At 36.4% G+C, this 20,812-nt stretch overlaps 1 protein-coding gene across 1 annotated transcript in view; it reads right to left on the bottom strand.

Annotated features, from left to right (window-relative positions):
* The window catches only part of LOC145977863 (uncharacterized), a 263,309-nt gene that overhangs the window by 65,557 nt on the left and 176,940 nt on the right, over positions 1–20,812 (bottom strand). The window contains exons 13-14 of the mRNA XM_083110188.1: positions 11,576–11,698; positions 6,529–6,651 (exon numbers count right to left, since the gene is read on the bottom strand). Of these exons, the coding sequence (XP_082966314.1) occupies positions 6,529–6,651; positions 11,576–11,698 (246 nt within the window). The remainder of the gene's footprint in view (positions 1–6,528; positions 6,652–11,575; positions 11,699–20,812) is intronic.

The raw sequence follows: 20,812 nt of genomic DNA, 5'->3' as shown, positions 1-20,812 counted from the left end.
AGAGGCCCTTGTGGGTAAATTTCTCGTAAGGGACAAACGGATTTCATCAAATTTACAGGAGAAATTACTTACCGAATGCAGTTTCTTTATACTTCTGGAAGTTCGGGGAAGTGTTTTCTCGCATCGTTCATTGAATTTTGACGGTAATTCATCTATTTTTCGATATAAATGTGTGACCGATGCACGGAAGTTCTTGCATCCATTTACTTCCAGGTGGATGTAGCCTGTGTGTGATGACGCAATCCTGGTCAGTGTTTCCAAACACGTGTTTTTGTAACTGAAGGAGATACGTTTCCACAAATGGTTTGTGGGGCTATGTGTCAATGGTTCGTGGGGCTATGCGTCAATGGTTCGTGGGGCTATGCGTCAATGGTTAGTGGGCTATGCGAGAATGGTGTGTGGGGCTACGCATATTTTTTTCGAAACCAATTTTTAACTATTGTAACCTATAGTGACCCTACCTAACCTAACCTTACCGGAAATGGTTCGTGGGGCTATGTATGAATGGTTTGTGGGGCTATGCGTCAATGGTTTGTGGGCTACGTAGGTATTTTTGGGTGCAGTGGGGTGGAAACACTGCATGCTGAGTACGGTAGTGAAACTGTGATCGCCATTTTGCGTGTTACCGAAGGCAAAAAGAAACGAAGAAAACTTACTCAATATGTCGCAAATAGAGCTTATTTCCGTGAAATAAGCGAAATGCCACCTTCAGCAATGTTTCTCAATGCAGAATACGTAAGTACGAATATTCAAATTAAATAAACTAGCAAATTTCAGCTGTTTGTCCCATACGAGAAATTTACCGCACTTGTGATTCAGGTAGGTTTTTTTAATTACTTGCGTCATGCCGAAAGGTTTCCTTGATTATAAAATACTGTTTTGCTACACATGTGTTACGTGTGGACCAAAATACTCCGAATGGTGTACGGTGTTTCTGACTTGAGCAATCTAATTAAAAATGGTATAAAACACCAGTGCTCCAAGCATTTATTGCACACTGAGGCATCTTATTTTCTACATAAAACAAGCATGGATCATGTTTTATCTGAACCCGGCTGACTTAATGTAATAAACACAATGAGATTGTGATTTTAAATAGACAATAAATGTGTCGGCTAATTCCATAAGTAAACTCTTAAGCAAAAAAAGAAAAAAAAGGCCTACCCTTCCTTCTAGCTTGGCGTTCCCATCCGAAATGCTCATGCTACGCCAGTGACTAAGATCATAATTATTTTTCACTACCAAATGAACACATTCATATTTCCAAAGTCACTTCCATTATCCAGCAACATTCATAATATCTCTGTCCTAACAACCCACAATCAAATGTTTTAAGGTTAGTCCATAACCATAACAGACTACCCAATTGAACAATACAAATTACGTCATCATAGACAATTAACATATTAAACACTTAAAATGATACAATAAGTGAGTGCGTAGCATGGCATCCTCCCACAAACAAAAATAAAATTAACAAAATGAAAATGGAGTAAATTTTATTTTTCAAACTCTGTGGCCATTCACTCAACTCAACAACTGCTTCTCAGTTTCTTGGAGTGTAGGGCAGGGCAGACGTATTCCAAGTGGTAACATCTAATTGTTTAACACTAGTTTCTCCACTTTCGAAATCTTCCGTCTGTGTAGCACTTTCTTTCCTCCTCCAATTGTAGTTACCTCTATACCGGTTATCGCGATGTGGGGAGAAATTATTATTACCATACGAACTTCTTCTTCGGAATGGCGTTCTTCTATCTTCTCCAGAAGATCGCTTCGATCTTTGTTTACTTGCAGTGCAACTTCATTGTGTAATTGCAGTGTGTGTGTGTGTTGCGTGTAAGTGAGGCGATTGAAATGCCAGTCGCAAAGTTCACGTTAGAACAAATAATTTTTATGCATGACACTTACGTGTGCGATTACTTTTTCTGGGGAACCTTAAAAAATAGAGTCTCCCCAAATTACCCTCATATTATCGCCGAACTAAATGGGCAGAACTTGGAAGAATTACGGAAGAAGAACTTTTGCGTGTGAATCAAAATTTCATCAAACGATACCAGGAATGTGTGAATGCAGGTGGACATCACTTTTAACAAGTCTTATAACACAGGTTAATGCTAGTTTTGCAATATTAATATAGGGTAAAGACGGGGCAAACGGACACCGTAATGATATAAGTCGTGAAATGATACATAAAGAATGCATGAAGAAGAATAAACTATATTTGTAAGGAACCATTAGGCTTTCTACAAAGGATACATAGTACAAGACAAACTCATTCATTAATTAGGTCTGTAAACAATCACAGAATAGATAGAAGGTGTAAAGTGTCCATGTACCCCACATATGGACACGTGTGATGGGGCAAATGGACAGTGGAAGTTTTACATGTCATCATCATCGTCACAACATGTGCATACAAAATAAACATCCTTACCATTAGGATCACACTGTTCCTGGAACCAAAAGTTGCAAATTGTGCATTGGACCCAGTTCTCACCATCCTCATACCGTTTTCTGCACATGCCACAAGTGTTGGTCATATCTTTCTTTCCTCTAGGCTTACGCCGTTGCTTTCAGCTAGTAGACACTAACTTCTGCTTCTTTTGCTTAAGTCCTTGAAGTGCAACATCATCTGTCAAGATTCGAGATTGTCCTCGTCTGTTTTGGCGACCTCTTTGTGGCTGTGACGTAGAGGGTAGAGGACTGAGAGCAGCAAAAGAACAACCTGCTACACCTTCCGAAGACGTTGCAGATGTAGAGAGGTCGGAACATGTGGAAACCGACGCATGGGGCACTTCATTTGGCTGTTGTGGGCTGCTCTCAGGATGAGAACTAACGTTTGCAGCAGAATACAGTGGAAGGTGAGAAAACTTGATCAGGGAGTTTCTGGTCATTAAATGGAAAGATTCTACAGCTGACAAAGCCACTAGTACCATTACCAACACTTGCGGCACGATTCCAAGCTTCTGCGAAGATGGTGCCGAAGGTTGGCTTGCTAATTCCTTTCCCAGGATGTTGCCGCACATAGTTTTGGCATGCATCATTGTAAAATGATTTTAAAGGTGCAAAGAAGGAAACATCCAAAGGTTGTAATTTGTGGGAACTATTCGGGGTTAAACATAGTAGGTGGATGTTGTTGTTTGAAGCCTTTTCAAGTGTAGCGACATCAGAGAAATGTGATCCATACCCGTCCAAAATGAGAATCACGTCTACCTGTGGCCTGTGAAGAATAAAATGGTCTATAAACATAGCAAATTGTTCCCATTTCATATATCCGCTTTCAGACAAAACAACTTTCGTTCCAGCAGTCATGTTAGCTTCGAACTCATCCTTGTAACGTACACCTTTGAAAACAACGAATGGTGGCATGAATGTACCAGATGCAGAGACACAGGCCTTCACACTCACTGTTTCAGCCTTTTCTCCTGTCGTCTGAAAGACAACATCCTTCTTTCCGCATTTTGAAATATGTTTTTTTGGCTTGTATATTAACTGAAGGCCAGTTTCATCACAATTGAAGATTTTATTAGGCTCATTGAACAAGCTATACCTCGTTAATAATTCAGACAGATTATTGTAAAAATGCTGCACATTTTCACGTGTTAACCCTCTAGCTCGTGCAAATGACAAAGATTCTGCTACACGCACACTAAGTCCCTGATGCCGTTGTAAGAATCCTCGGACCCAATCCTGGCCTGCCACTTCCTTGTCAATGTTAAAAGGATGCTTGTACTTATTCACAACTGCAAATCTGTAAACTAACTTTCTCAGTTCGTGCAGTGTCAAACCTAAACCGATTTCATCCAAGGCCAGTATGTTTTTCTAATCTATTTTCTACTTCTTCTGTGAACGTTGAGTGTTGTCCAAACTTCTTCAATACGTGCGGTGCAAGAACTCGTCGGCGTAGTGTATTGCGCGGTACATTGAATGTTTTCGCAGCCGTGTTCAGAGGCATCTTGTCTTCCCTTACTGCAGTAACAGCAGCTGTCATGGCTGATTTTTCCCATTTACATCTGTTTGTGGTGTGTTCTCGTTGACAAGCCATTGCTGGAAAGATCGTACAACTTATTAGCAACACCTCTGTTTAGTTACTTGGCGACCAACATGATTTTAAATACAGAAATCTATGGTTTTTTTCTTCACTGTCCATTTGCACCCCAGGTGACATGTCCGTTTGCCCCCCAACGCACGTTTTACAAATATTTTCTTGTTCTGGCAATAGATGGCAGGATCTGTCGCCTTGCATGCTATGATGGTCGATGCACGTTGCGCGCGTACATGTTCCAGAGGAAATTTTGGCCAGCTCATTACGCGATTATGTCTTAGTCTCTAACAACACGTTCTTAATCAAAACGTTCCAAGTCACTTACCTCTCTTCCTGTGTTACTGATTTCCTCCCTCTAGCACTGGATATAAGCATTAACAGGTGACAATTTTCCCTTCAACAAACACAAGCAACTCTCCCACTTCATAGCACTCGTCTCAATTCACTGTTGCCAACTCCCTTCCCATTTTAGCGGAGATTTTCTTAGGATTTGTCCGTTTGCCCCACATGTCAGTTTACCCCGTCTTTACCCTAAATATCTGCAAGCTATAGACATGTACATAAAAATAAACGGGACGTTACTGGTCGAAAATGTCGGCATCTCCGCTAGCGACGCCCGCCACACTTCTCCCGATCTCTCGGCCTCGCAAGGAACTGGACGCAGAGTACTTCCTCGGCAAAAAAACAAAAACTCAAACATATACGTTTTGAACAATAAGCACAGGTAAACGGAACGGCTAGACGTTGAACACGCTGTGAAACACTTTGCCCATGCCAAAGCACTCAAGTGAACGTTCTAGTTTTTCAAATAATTATTTTACACTGAATTTAATATCGTTACTTATTTCTTGAATCTTGATTGTTCGATATGCGTTAAATTCATTCAACCTTGTCTTATAAAATGCAAACTTCTTTCAATAAACATCATCCATGCGATGTGGATTTTCTGAGTTAAACATGCAATTCATAATTGTAAAAGTCAAATACCATGGCTGGTTGCGGGGGGGGGGGACATGATAGACGATTGGGCCTCCAACGTTTTACGTTTTAGTTACGACAGTGATGTTATGACATATATGGTAGGACCGTAGTTTGGGAGGGAAGTGTGCTGGGCGCCGAAAGTTCTGAGGAGGGGGGGGGGGGGGCGATGGGTGTCCGCTCCCTTCGAGATAACGTCTTTACTAATCCGCCACGGGTTCCAGGTAAACAGAGAAGAACGCCAATTTTTTAAGATAACTGGAATATGGTACGTTGTTGACATTGAAATGTGAAATAATTTGTACCGAATAGTAATAGTTGAGTGTGTGTATTGTTACAGTAATTTTATGGCTGCAAGTCATTGTCACAAAAAGAGATATTTTGGCGACCCTTTTTATGGGACAGACTCATAAAAGGGACTGTCCCTTAAATGAAGTATCGTTACACTTAAAGTAGGTGAACCAAAGGTGGCCATAGTTAAGCCTCTAGGGTAATTTACAGACCTCCAATGAGAGATAAATTTCTGAAATTAAAAGAAATCACTTCTATCACTAATTAACAACGTTTACCAAATGGATATTTTGTAAAACTGTTTGTAACTTAAGAAAAAAAAATACATAACCGTTATATATGGTCCACCATTGGAACAGGGGTCCCAAAGGTGGTCCACGGCTTATAGTTTCTTATAAAATGTTCCTTGTACTCAAGAAAACATATTTATTCATGTTTATGCACGTTTTCACAATTTGTTAGAGAAAATGTTTGATCTCAAACTTCGGATTGTAGGAGTGGTTAGCACATCCCCTAAGATGCCAGGGGGTACCGGGTTCGAAACCAGGCCTTGGTATGGATGATCTTTGTGAGTGTCCATTCATTCATCATATCATCACTCATTCTCATCTTCGCGATTAGCCAAAAGTGCCAGAAAAGCGATGTTAAAGAACCAATCAGCAATGGGGTACGTTAGGAACTTGTTTCTATACCACGTTTTTAAACAAAAATAGGTATCGTTACTTTCACACAGAAAATATTTTTACAGTGTAACTACATGATCAAAAAGATAAATGAATGAGCTTTCAAAATATATATAGTACTATATGAACATGTTAACTTTGAAGGACGTACACACACATTTCTTACTTACCTTAAAATAACAACGACAACTAATCTTCTCGCTCACCAACACAATGACTAATTTAAAATGGCTGCTGGCTGCTCGAGATACTTGGTTTTCTGCATGGTGCACCTGGAGGGGGGGACTCAGTGAATGAATGTAGTGCCATTTGTTAGCTGTGTTAAATATTAATCTGATTTTCGTAAAGTGGGCCACCTTGGGAACACGGCCACCTTTGGCTCACCCACCTCATTCTCGCAATTTAGGTAGGCCATTACTAATGTAAGTATCTAAATTGAAGCGAGTTTTAATTGGTTGAGTATTACAGGAAAAGTAATGTGTTTCTGAGTAACCCGCAGCTCTGGCCAAAGTGACTAAAGAAATTACTCACGGCAGATTTGTATATCTTCGTCACTTCCGTCCCCGCAGTTGTCCTCTAAGTTGCATTTGTGGTACTTTCTAATGCATCTTCCATTCTTGCATTTGAACTTATGCTCAGGGCAGGAATTGGAAACTGGGAAAAAACATAGAATTACTTCCATATTCGTGTGCTCTCTACATTAAGATAGCTAGGCATTACACATGTATGTCGTGCATTAATCGTATGTATGCATATTATAAGTGTGTTTCAAAAGTCCTGCAGGATTCTAAAAACTTATAACTTTTAAGATAATAGGTTTATTACAATTAAATGTTCTTTGTTACACAGAGGAAACTTTAAAATTTATGTTTGGTGTGACTTGGTTCATCAGCAGATCTCTAGCTGGGTACCATTCATGCCGAACACTCGTGCAATCTTTGAATACAAAAATTGCGTTCTGGCGGTGCTCGTTCGGAATGTTGTGGATCACATCACGTATCTTGAACTTCAGATTGTCAAGATCTGTCAGTTTCTGTGCATAAACCTGGGTCTTGACATGTCCCCACAGCAAATAATCGAAAAGCATAAGATCTGGTGACCTTACGGACCTCTTTTTCCTGCATCGACGCCATCTTGGAATCGTGTGATCGTGTGATCACCTACACACACATCATTGAGCATTTTGGGCAGAACAAAATTTTAATTTCCCTCTGTGTAAAAAAGAAAAACAATATTTCGTTGTAATAAATCTATTGTTTTAAAGTTATACTTTTTTTTAATCCTGCAGGACTTTTAAAACGCACTGCTCAGAGAACCAAAATAGAACAACATACGTATAATGTACTATTTTCAACATTGGTCAGAAAGAAATTAAGGCTGAGTAAATATTAATAAACTAGATCATATAAATGTTTCTAAGTAATACATTGAGAGAAAAGAGTATTATTTCAAAGTTAGGAATGATGAAATGGGTTTATCGTGAATATGATTCTTCGAAAGTATGTATGATTCGGTTCATTATACTACAGTATAGTGGTCCATGAGAGCGCGGGGAGTTGAATGTTTGCTCTGATTTAACACATAGTTGCTAAGTTTGTTCAATTTACTCTGGACACTCTGTGCAAAAGTTCTGGTAACAGAAAAAAGAATTTAGGGGTTTTTCAAAACCCTCAAAGTTTTCCACACTGGCTATATGAAGAATTCAGCCGTTTCGCATATATCAATGTCATGTTGTTATAAAGCTTAAAACAAAAAGGTTATCTTGTATTATTTCGTAGAATTCAAATACATTTGATCAGTCTACTAATATGATCAATTATGTGTACAAAGCAAAATAGCACTGGATAAATTGTCCTGCAAGAGCAATTTTGGGTCATTGTCTGTTCTTTGAGTTGAAGATTCATGGAAACCAAACGTGAAGAATATATTGTATTCTTGCCTCCTGTGCAATGTCGGCGATTGGGTTCCAAACTGGGGGCCAAAGACAGTATATTTTTCTTTGTAGATAAGATTTAGCATAGTGGGGGGGGGGGCAAAAGTAGCTAAAAGTAGGGTGCAACTGCCCCCTCCTCTCTCCCCGAATGGACGCTACTGCTCCTGTGTATTGATATAAAATTAATATTATAATAAACTTCATTTACCAAACATTTCGTTGATTAATATTTGGAGTGCTTGGTGCAAAAACCTGGCAAACGCTCATTTTCGCGAAAATGTGTTTTCTCCTCCGCCTTAGGTGGTATATTACTACTGTATCTAACTATTTCCGAAAATTTCTAAGTGGAAGCAGCATCATGCAGACTGTCAAGTTGTTGGCCATGTCCAGGCAGGTAGCTAATTGATTATTTTCGACACTTTGTTGCCTAATTCTAGTGATGAATCCAGTTCTATCATACACGATAGTGATCAAATTCAAATTCAATTTTTCTTTATTAAAGGGCAATGTTCAGCCCTTTTCAGAGAAAGTATCTATCAGGGAAATCAAGAGATGATAAATTGTCTTAAGGCTTGTGAAGAAAACAGATATTCAATATTCATCTAACTGATAAACTCCCAGAGCTTAAAAATAAAAGGCTTGAATTCCTTTACAACTTACGTTTGTTTCCAGTGAATGTTGATTTCATGTTCCATCAGAGGTAAGGGAATCGAACAAGTAGACAGTATATTGGATGCAGTGATATGAAATGCAGTCAAGACATAAAAGTGAGAATACCAATGTCAAAGGAAGTCTTTAATAGATAGAAAAATATTTTGTGGATCTATGAACAAAGAAATGAGGAAAAGACTAATGAAATGCTTTGTAGGGAGTGTAGCTCTATATGGTGCGGTGACATGGATAACTGAGAACAAGTGAGAAAAAGCGACTGGAAACTCTTGATATGTGGTTATGGAGATGAATGGAACGGGTGAAATGGACAGAAAGAGTAAAAAATGAAACAGTGCCTGAAAGAGTTGGGGAAAATGCTGGAGATAATCATGATATAGGAAGAAATTGGTTGTGTCACTGGATGAGAAGAAACTGTATCCTAAGGAATGCTTTTGAAGGAATGGTCGGAGAAAGAAATCCTGGTAAGAAGAAGGTGCCAAACGATTAACGACATGAAAGTAAATGGGTCTTACGCTGCTTCAAAACGAAGTGCTCAAGGTCGACCACCATGGAAGTTCCAAGGAAAGACCTGCCCCTGGGCAAATCTCAATGAATGAATGAATATGTGAATATTAACCCAAGAGCTGGAGTGACTTATCAACTTCCTTAATGAGATTATTTTTGGATTTTAAAGACTCTAATTTTGAAATGAACAGTGACTGAATATATCTATTCTTTTTCATAATATTTGCATTTCTGTAGCAAATATGGTATTTATTTAATTTTGGTAAATTTACTTTATTTTGGTATTTTTTTATACATAGAGCAAATAGTCCAGTTGTCTTAACTAATGGGCTTGTTAGAACAAAAAGAAAAAAAGATTGTAACTAAAGCATTTCTTGTTCAAAACACGGGATTTACACACAATTTACAAAATGTGACAAAATACCAATAGAAATGTCAATCATTCTTCCCTTTCATTGTTTCTCGATTTTTTTAAATTCGTTTCCTCGTACAAATGGCCATGAGGAAATTATAGACATGATATTATGTGTGAATTGGCTTCTTCAAACTGATAACAAATTTTAACGTGAGCTATCTGCAGAAGAGGTAGCGTGCTTCATTTTCACTAGGGAGGTCGTAGGTTCAATTCTCCACCTAGGCAGGATTTTTTCAGGAGCATATAGTTGGGTGTAAAGTTTATCCGCCGTACTAAGAAATTAACATTGGTCTCTCTATTTCACGAGGTGAAAGGAGATAGTAAGAGGAAGTTATTTCGATGATAGGAGGAAGTCCCATGCCACGTGGAATGCGCAGAATCAAGTTACGTAGAGCTAAGTCTTACTAGTGGTTTCGAATATTGCAAAGTTAGTGGGGAAAGTATCTTAGATCTGATACTCGTACTTTCTGCTGAAATAAAACAAAAATTTTAGATACAAAACAGTGACGAATTAACGATCATTCTGAGGTTTTGAATTTTTTGTTTGTCACTCACTATATAATAGTTTCTTATCGCATCGGCTTCCATCGCAATAAACATTTGATTATGTTAATTGGCGATTCACTATGTATTAATTTTAGACGCATCGTAAGATGGTGGTGAGGGGATTGACAACAGTCATTACAAAGAAACGGACATAAAATTACCAATCTTAGTAATTATGAACTCATTAAACTCTCTCTATCGTCACAGTAATGCACTACATCACTACTTAATATAATTGTATATGTGTGTTTTAGGATATCGTAGTAATCAATATTTTAGGTGTCTGTGAAGAACATAAATAATACATAACTTAAAGAAGATTAGATTTTGCATCCTGAATACATATATGTGATATGTGAATTAATCATGATGTGTGTATTAACTCAACGTATGAAGAATAACTAAAAAAAGGTTTTAACCTTAAATCCTGGAAATCTGCAACTTCTAAGTGGAGAAATGCGCAGAAGGGACATCCCTCAAGCGTGCATCGAAATATTTTTTTTAAAAAAAATCTAATATCAACGGTCTCTGTTCAGTTAACCACAAAATTAAAAAAAAATGAGAACGTGGGATTTTTACCAGCGACCTTTCATGCATGACGAAAAATAAGGACCTCTGTGTCTAACCAACTTTTCTACATAAACCTACTGACATCATGCTCTTAAAAACAGGTTGACGTTTATGAAAACATCCACTTTCCTGTGTTCTAAGCATATTTTCTCGAAAAGTTGTGAAAAATATTATTTTTTGAGAATTGTTCGATATAATGCAAGGTATTGTAAATAAAATGTCACAAATTTGCTTCTTGCTGCACAAACTTCATGGCGATTTCCTCCAGGTGGAGAAAAAACTGGATTTAGTGTCTCAAACCCTCTAATTTCAAGTTCAGCAAGCAGAATCTTAAACATTCTTGAAGGTTCTTCTTCCAATTTATTATTTCGGTTTGTTTGTGTACTATAACAGCTGTTTATAGTTTCTAAGTTCATGAAAAGTGCGAAATTGAAAACCTCTCACCGCAGCGTTTTTCGTCTAGTGGAAGGACCAACTCAAAGTTGGCTACTCTCAGCTGGAGCCGAAGTGCAATGTTTACGAATTCGGGACTTAGAATTCTTTCGGGGCGGTCAAATAAGATGTTGCGAAGAGTACATGAGAAAGGAAGGAACAAAATTAGCAACCATGCGAAATTTAAAAAAAAAGAAAAAACTATACAGTGTATACTGTTGTGGACTCTACTTTGCAACTTTTTTGTCTTGCATTATATTTAACCATTAGAGATCCACGCAATGATGTTTCTGTACAGAAATATTTATTCGCCTAGCTGCTGTGATTTCCGAAACATTATTCTGTATTCCTGTTATCAACACAATTAGTTCTCAGATCTTAGTTCATTTGGTCTCAGTACAATATCTAACAAACATAAAGAGCACATGGAGTTGAGAAATACGGGTATGTATGTAGAAGAGAAAGCTGAAGAAAAAAATAACAGAATATCAGATTCACCAACTTACTGCATGTCTCGACAACCTCATCGCTTTTATCGCCACAGTCATTGTCTCCGTCACACACCCAATAGGATGAAATGCATTCTCCACTGTTGCATCTGAATTCAGTCTCATCGCATGGCTCAGCGTCTACAGAAAAAAATATTATCATTAATAATTAACTATCTAATAATAAATATACAATTACCCTTTGTGAAATTAAATTCAGAAACATGTATTGTATGAATATTATATTATACGAGATTATACGTATTTTAGATGCTACCGATTCGGAATATGTGTAACTGGAATATTACCTCACGATATCCAAATACTGCTGAAAGTAATGGAATTGGGATGCAGTAGTATGAAAATGGGGAAGCTGAATCATCCGGAAGAACTGGGGTACCCCAAAGGTGCTTTCACCGCGAAGGTACCTGGTCAAAAACGCTGAAAGTTTTTCAAACGCAAACAGCCCAAAAGCCAAAAACGCTGAAATGTTTTCAAACGCAAAGCACCTATAGGGTAGGGAAAGCACCTATAGGGCAGTACGGACAGTACCTTCACCGGAAAGCACCTATAGAGCACGATTAACCCAGTACCTTCACCGGAAAGCACCTATAGGGCACGGTTAACCCAGTACCTTCACCGGAAAGCACCTATAGGGCATGGTTAACCCAAAAACGCTGAATTTTTTTCAAACGGAAAGCACCTATAGGGCAGTACGGACAGTACCTTCACCGGAAAGCACCTATAGAGCACGATTAACCCAGTACTTTCACCGGAAAGCACCTATAGGGCACGGTTAACCCAGTACCTTCACCGGAAAGCACCTATAGGGCACGGTTATCCCAAAAACGCTGAATTTTTTTCAAACGGAAAGCACCTATAGGGCAGTACGGACAGTACCTTCACGGTTATTTTCCAAACAGCCCAAAATAATAACCCCCTTTCACGGTTTTTTCCAAACCTAACGCAGGTAACTGTCAGCGTTGCCAACTCTGCGTAGCCGTTTACGCTGTATATTACAAGAGTTCACGGTGTACGTTAACCTTACTGTCAGCGTTGCCAACTCTGCCATAAAAATTTCACCACAATATTTTACGAGTTAAACTAACCTAGTGAGTTGCCAACATGTTGTTTACGCTGTATATTTTAAGGTCGTTCACGGTGTGCGTTGCCAACTCTGTCATCAACATTTCACCACAATATTTTACGAGTTAAACTGACCTAGTGAGTTGGCAACATTTATTCTATCATGCACGAACTAACCTAACCTCTCCCAATGGTGAATGGCTCTGATTGGTCAGGTCACCTCAGACAGCGTGCCCCCTCCGAACATTACATGGCGTCTTTTGTGATCAATTTTGTGCGCGTGAGCCTCGAAGTCTTTTGTGAGTCCGTATATTTCATATTTTTATGATGACTGTACAACACAAAAGTGAAAATAAAATTTCAATATTGTTTCAGTAGTGGGAAAGTATATAGGATAAACTCGAGAAATCAGGAGGTCTTGCCTGTGCTAAAATTAGGCTAAGATGTCTATAAAAGTTTATTGCTCAAGTGTCCTCCTCTATCAAATTTAAGATTTTTGTACAAGAAAACTTTTTGAGAAATGAGGACCCCCCTCTCAGATTGATTTGACTACACCTGAATCTGCTACCTACCCACTCATACCCAACCACACCCACCCACATATATATTTACTTCCGGTCTATTTCTGGTTTATTTTTGCTTTAAATTTAGAATATTAATATGTTAACTCAAATATTTTAATTCAGGACCAGGCTCAACTTGTTTATCTAATACTAAACACAATATAATATGCAAAAGTCTTCTAGAATTGCTTTGCTTGGCTTCGCGTGGCTATTCTCAATTTGTTGAGCCTCGCTGCTTGGGTCTGCGTGGGTGAGTCTCGATGCTTGGCTTCGCGTGGCTATTCTCAATTTGTTGAGTCTCGCTGCTTGGTTTCCGGTGGGTAAGTCTTGCTGTTTGATAGATATGGCAATATACAAGATCGAAACATAACACACGCTATTATGGTCACTGCTTTTATGCCCGTAGAAACATGCAATTGCACGAGGTCACTGATTCTGGAGTCGGTGCTTCCGTAGATCAATATTTATTCTACCTTCGCCCGACTCTGGGGCTGAGCGGTTAGCATATTGCGCTGCGATGCTAAGAGTCCCGGGTTCGAATCCCGGTCGGGCTTGGTTGTTTGTGAATGTCCATTTATTAATTTCATCCTTTCATCATTCATCCTCATCTTCGCAAATTAGCCAAGAGGCATAAAACGCGAAGTAAAATAAACTAAATCAACCAACCAACCAATCATTTTAACTTCACACAAGTGGCTTTAGTTAGACAATCTGTCATAGTTTTATTAAGTACAGAATTTTGATTTGAACCCCAAAAAATTGTATATGATAAACCTAGGATAAAAAAATACTCACACACTAAATATATACACTAAGTACACAAAACATATTGCTAAACTTAATTGATATTTCATAATAAAGATAGAGTTTGAATTTAAACCCCAAGAAATCTTATATAATAATAAAAGAAATCTTATATAATAAATTATTAATAATAAAAAATATTAACATATTAAGTATAAAGTTTTAATTTGAATCCCCAATAAATCTTATATAATAAATTAATAATAAAAATGCCAAATCAAAAATATTGTAAACAATGCAATAAAAATATATCTAGCCATAATTGGACTAGGCACCAAAAGAATTGTGATCCAGAAAAATGCAGAACACTAACAAAAATATGCCCAAAATGCCATAGAAAATATAATCTGGAATATTTCTTATATAAACATAAAAATACTTGTTATGTACAACCATCTACATCTTCATCTGGTCTAAAAAGGAAACTTGAAACATCTAATAATACCAGATCAGCAAAAAAGCCATGCTATGCACCTATTCAAAGTAGCTTTAATAACCAACTAAAAGATTACCGTTTTATATCAGAGCCAAAATGTGATATTGAGAATTTTTTAAACAATATAAATCCTGATATGCAAGCTATTCTAAATATACAAAATGGCTCTTATAAACTGTCTTTCAAATTATTTGTACAATATAAGAAACCAAATGGAACAAAATTTACACACCCCCACATAACAAAAACTGTAGTTATATATTCAAATACAAATTTAGACGAAATAATAAACAGTTTGATAGATCAATTAATTATTAAACATTCTGAATTTGCAGCAAAAGAATCTGGATGGAGTTTATGTGGAAGTCCACACAAGTTATATATTAATATTTCTAAATTTAACCCACTACAAGGTTCTACATATTTGCCATTACCTGCCAATATTAAAAACAAAAGAGCCGTGGTCAATATAGAAAATATTGATGAGAAATGCTTTCTGTGGTGTATTTTAGCTGCTTTATATCCAGTTTTAAGAAATCCAGAAAGAATAAGTTATTATAAACAATATGAAAATGATTTTAATAATGCAATGGAGGGCTTAGAATATCCAATGTCTGTTCAAAATATTGATAAATTTGAGAAAAAGGCTAGAAATATCAATGGTAAACCATTATCTATTAATGTATTTATTTGTTCTACTGGTGCTGGGAATTGCTTGATAGAACCTCTCAGAATTAGTACACTTGATGATAATTTGGCTATTCCGATTGATTTACTCTTAATTGAAGGGGATGGCACGTACCATTACACTCTAAAGCGCAATCTTGAAGCTTTAGTAAGAAAACAAATAAATAAATCTAATACAATATTTAAGTTGTACCGAAGATGTTTAACTGTATTATATGGTAAAAAATAGTAAATGGGATTAGTGAAGTGAATGCAGAAATTGCTAAAAACAAGTTAGTTGAACATTTAAAATATTGTGGCAACCATAAACCTGTTCATATGGTGATGCCTAACCCAAGTGAAAATGCAAAATTCAAAAAATTTGAAGCTTTGTTGGAACACCCAGCATATATAGTTTGTAATTTTGAATCAAACCTCAAACCTCTTGAATTCTGCAGTGCAGATCCTGATGAATCTTCAATTACATCATACCAGTTACATGAACCTTCTAGTTTTTGTTATATAATTATACAGAATGGTGTAGCTAGTGAACCACACTTATATATGGGACCAAATGCTATCAAAGAATTTGCACATAGAATAGAAAATGAGTGCCTTGATATAGCATCTAATATCTTATTAAAATCAAGGCCTATGATGCGTTTAACAGAAGAACAAATGCAAAATTTTAACAATGCAGAAAAATGTCTGGTATGTGATTGTGAATTTTCAGATATAAATATCAAGGTGAAACACCATTCCCATACAAATGGTAAATTCTTAATGGCTCTGTGTAATAACTGTAATATTAAGATCCAGAGACCAAAATTTGTCCCGATATTTTGCCATGGTGCATCTAATTATGATTTTCATCATCTGATCAGGTACGAGGGGTTTGACAAGCAGAATTTAAATATTTTAGCAGAAAATGATGAGAAATATATAGCCATTAGCAAGATAATTAAAGTTAATGGTGTTCCTATTCACTTAAGATTTCTTGATTCATATAGAATTCTGTCGGCTAGCTTGGCTACTTTGGCCAGTCAATTATCAGATGATCAATTTAAAATTACTTGTAATATGTTTCCAAATCAGGACTTGAAATTAATTAGGCGAAAAGGTGTATACCCATATGATTATGTTACTGATTTTTCTAAATTTGATGAGTGTGCTTTGCCACCACAAAAAGCATTCTATAGTAAACTCAGGGCATCCGAAATCACTGATGAAGATTATCACCATGCCAAGTTGATGTGGGACAACTTAAAATGCCAGACATTTGGTGATTATCATAATGCATATTTAAAACTTGATGTAACTCTTTTAGCCGATATACTTCAGGCATTTAGAAAATCTTCAATAGAGAATTATAAGCTAGATCCAATTTATTTCTATAGTGCTCCAGGTCTAGCATGGTCGGCAATGTTTTAAACACTAAAATGGAGTTAAATTTAATCCAAGATCAATATATGTACTTGTTTATGGAGCAATGTATAAGAGGGGGCATGGTGCAATGCTCTCAGAGATATGCCAGAGCTAATAATAAATATATTTCTGATTATGATCCAGAATTGCCATCAAATTTTATACTTTATGTGGATGCAAATAGCTTGTATGTTTACGCTATGATGGATAAATTGCCATATGCAGGGCTTGAATGGGTCGAAGATTTTAATATTGGGGATCTTCAGGATTTTGATGACAGTCACTATGGTTTATCCTTAGAGGTTGATTTGATAATTCCAGATAATTTACACAATAAGTTTTCTGATCTGCCCCCAATTCCTGAGGTTAAGTGTTCACCCGGTTCTAAACAAAAGAAATTGATGATGACTTTGGAATCAAAACAGGATTATGTAATATATTACAAAAACCTGCAGTTTTTGATGCGTCATGGTGTTAAAGTAACTAAGGTTGGCAAAGTTTTGAGGTTCAGGCACTCAAGATGGTTGAAATCATATATTGATACGAACACCGAGCTTCGAACATCTGCAGTAAGCCAATTTGATACAACATTGTTTAAATTAATGGTTAATTCAGTATATGGCAAAACTATAGAAAATGTTAGAAAGCATACTGATGTTAAATTAGTTACCGACCCCAGCCGGAGCAAAAAATTAGTGGCAAAGCCGAATTTCAATTATAGAAGAATTTATGATGACAATATGGCACTCTTCAACATGAAAAAAACAAAGATTAAGTTTGATAAACCTATTTATGTAGGGGCGGTGATATTAGAATTGGCGAAATTACATATGTTAAAATTATATTATGATGTATTGAAACCTTTTTATGGTAATCGTATAAAATTAATGTATATGGATACAGATAGTTTTATTCTTGATATTCAAACAGAAGATGTTTATAATGATATATCACATCCTGAATTATTTAAATATTTTGATACAAATAAACATTCAAAAATTCAATCCTACAACAAAAAGGTGCCTGGCAAGTTAAAAGATGAGACACTTGGTGATGTTATTGTAGGATTTGCTGGGTTAAGGGCCAAGATGTATAGTTTTAAAACATGTAGTGGTGGTGTTACTAAAAATGCCAAGGGCGTTGGTAGAGTAATTGTAGATAAAGAGCTTGAATTTAAAGATTATGAAGATTGTCTTAAATCAGATAGGTTAATTAGAACATCGGAATGTAGAATCCAGAGTGTGGATCATTTGTTGACCACAAATATTGTAAGAAAAGTGGCTCTGGACCCACATGACGATAAGAGATGTATTTTATCATGTGGCATACATACCTTACCATGGGGACATTCTGACTTGAGAAGTGGTAATCAATGCCCAATTACAGAGCATAATTTAAAATAAATAAAACATGCCAATGAATTTATTTGGATTTAAAAAAAAAGCTATTATGGACCTGCCGACACCAGCACCCTCTCCTGATATAATATCTAAACTAACTGGTTTCCTAATTATTCATCTCAATAGCATACTTACAGATGTTGATGATAAAACAGGTAAAACATTATACATATTTAACAATAATTTAAACCACTACCAATTACCTATAGGTGGTCAATTACAATTTATTACAACTCCCGAGGGTGATGTCAAAATTTCAGTAGGGAGAAATATTTATAGAATTAAGCACTCAAACATGATTTCTGGTACTGTATATACCGTCTCTGCCGGTGATTGTTTATATATTGAGGTCCCGGGATATTATGACAAACTTATACCTTTTTTTATAGAATTAAGAATTAGATATTGAATAATAAATAACCCTTAAAATAAAATAAAAATAAAAATCCCTAATGATATATTTGGCCATACAAGACATGAAGATCACAGTGATGAGATTCTGATGCTTGATGTCAGAGTGAAAAAATTAAGAAGTGATTTACAAGTTTTACAAAGCACACTTAATGCCAGTCTTCAACTAGAAATTACAAATTTACAATCACAATGCATGGACCCTCTTCTTAAAATTGATTCAGAACTTAAATTATTGCTTCAAAAATATACTGATTTGGCAACATTGGATAATTTTCAAAATTTAGAGGAAGCTGTAGCAACTCTTCAAGCCAAATTAAAAACTCAGATTACCAACTCTGAACAATTGAAACAACAACTAGAAGAGCAGATTAGTAGTGTCCAGGCACAACTCCAAACAATTGTCAAAAGCATAAAATCACAAGAAGATTTTGATCTAGTAATTTCTACTCTAAAAGAACAAATTCAATCACTACAAATACCTAATCTGGACCCCTTGAACAATGCCATATCCGAGGTTAAAGAAAAAATTGAGACACTTGAAAATTTTATGAACAACTTACCATCTTCTGATGCTTTGAGTGCTATAACTCGTAGTGCTGCCAACATCAAGCTGCAACTTGAGACATATGAAGATTTTGGAAAAATTCAGAGTACTATAACCCACCTTGAAGGTACCATAGCAGCAGTACAAAGTGATCTGACAAATGTACAAGAAACTCTAGAATCCCGCTTGCCTGGTATTGTAGACACTCTTGTCAGTGTCCAGCAACAGATCACCAAACTTGAAAACCTCAACACTGAATCTGAGCTATCTCATTTTCATCACTTGATCGATGATATCCAAGCAAAACTTGCAATTTTACAAAAATCGACACCTACTCAGGCAGACATAACCCTGCTCCAAGATGCTATGCGTAGTGTTGCTGACGCTAGTGAATTAAATAGTGTAAAATTAGCACTTGAATCTTTGCAGAATACTGTAGCAAATCTGCCCACATCTCAGGAACTTAAAAATATTAAGAGATCAGTTAATCGCATAATAAAATCAGAAGATATTAAGAATATCCAGACAGAGATCAAACAGCTTACTCAGACAGTGGCCACTCTTCCAACTAATCAACATATTAATGAACTGCATGCTTTGTTTGAGGATATCAGAAGACAAGTCCATGATCTTACTGCCCAAAATTCTAAATTGGGAGTTGTTGAAAATTTACAGCAAATTGTAGCAAACATCAAGCAACAACTAGGGACCATGGAATCCAACCAAGCAAATACTCTGTCAGCTTCAAGAAATTGTGCAACAATACAAAAAACTTGCTGTAGACATAAGAATAAAACCAGGCCACGATGAAATTGTTAGGACTATCAACGAGCATCTTGAATCTGTAATAAATAGATTGCTTACAGCAGAAAAAGAAATAACTGGCCTAATCGAGAATCCTAAGCATACAGTAATTCTTGAATTAAACAGTATCCCTAACAATGAATATAATTCACCATTTACACCAGGTGGGAAACTGTATAAGCTGTCCCCTGCACAATTTTATTACCAGTTTTTTGTTGGAGGTACACTTAGACCACTCAAGATCAAATATTGGCTACAACCACAGGCACATCACTACCCTACCTTATCAATAACAAATATTGACAACAAACCAAAGGTCACCAATATAGAGTTAGAAGATTTTACAGATCCCAATACATTAGAAACATCTTATGCTGAAGATGATGGATCTCTCGAAATTAAAATACAAATAGGAGACAAATTATATTTAGAAAATCCTGTAGTATCGGCTGCTGAACACCCTATAGTTGCAATATTCTTGTTTACATACTATGTCTAGACAAATTATTGTTGATGAATTACACAAACCAGCCAGACATAATCATAAGCGACTACCAGTAGTTACAAAAGGCATAGATGATTTATGGTGGAAATGGTGGAAATGGCCCCTCATGGGGAACAGCTGAAAAACTTAGACAAGGTCAACAAAGGATACAAGTATATACTTACTGTCATAGATACATTTTCAAAATTTGCCTGGGCATTGCCGCTCAAATCTAAGACTGGAAAATGTGTTACAGAAGCCTTTAGGACAATTATTAATCAGAGTGGAAGATCACCACGCTATCTACAAACAGATAATGGCAAATAATTCTATAATTTGTTGTTCCAACAATTTATTAAAAGCCAGTCAATAAAACATTACTCGAGTTACAGTGATCTCAAGGCTTCTATTGTAGAAAGATTCAACAGAACTCTAAAAAATCATATGTATAAACAATTTACTCTTCAAGGTAATTATAAATGGCTTACTATCCTACCAGAACTTCTAGATAAATATAATAATTCAGTTCACACTACAATTAACATGAGACCCTCTGAGGTAACTTTATCTGATGAGCAAAAATTGATCAGTACCTTTACCATCCTAAATACCAACCAACAACAAAAAAA

The sequence above is a fragment of the Lepisma saccharinum genome, chromosome 23 (assembly GCF_977018435.1).
Source record: "Lepisma saccharinum chromosome 23, izLepSacc3.1, whole genome shotgun sequence".
NCBI classification, from domain to species: Eukaryota; Metazoa; Arthropoda; class Insecta; order Zygentoma; family Lepismatidae; genus Lepisma; species Lepisma saccharinum.
Note: the sequence above shows the minus strand (reverse complement) of the source record. Positions and strands in the feature narration are given on the sequence as shown.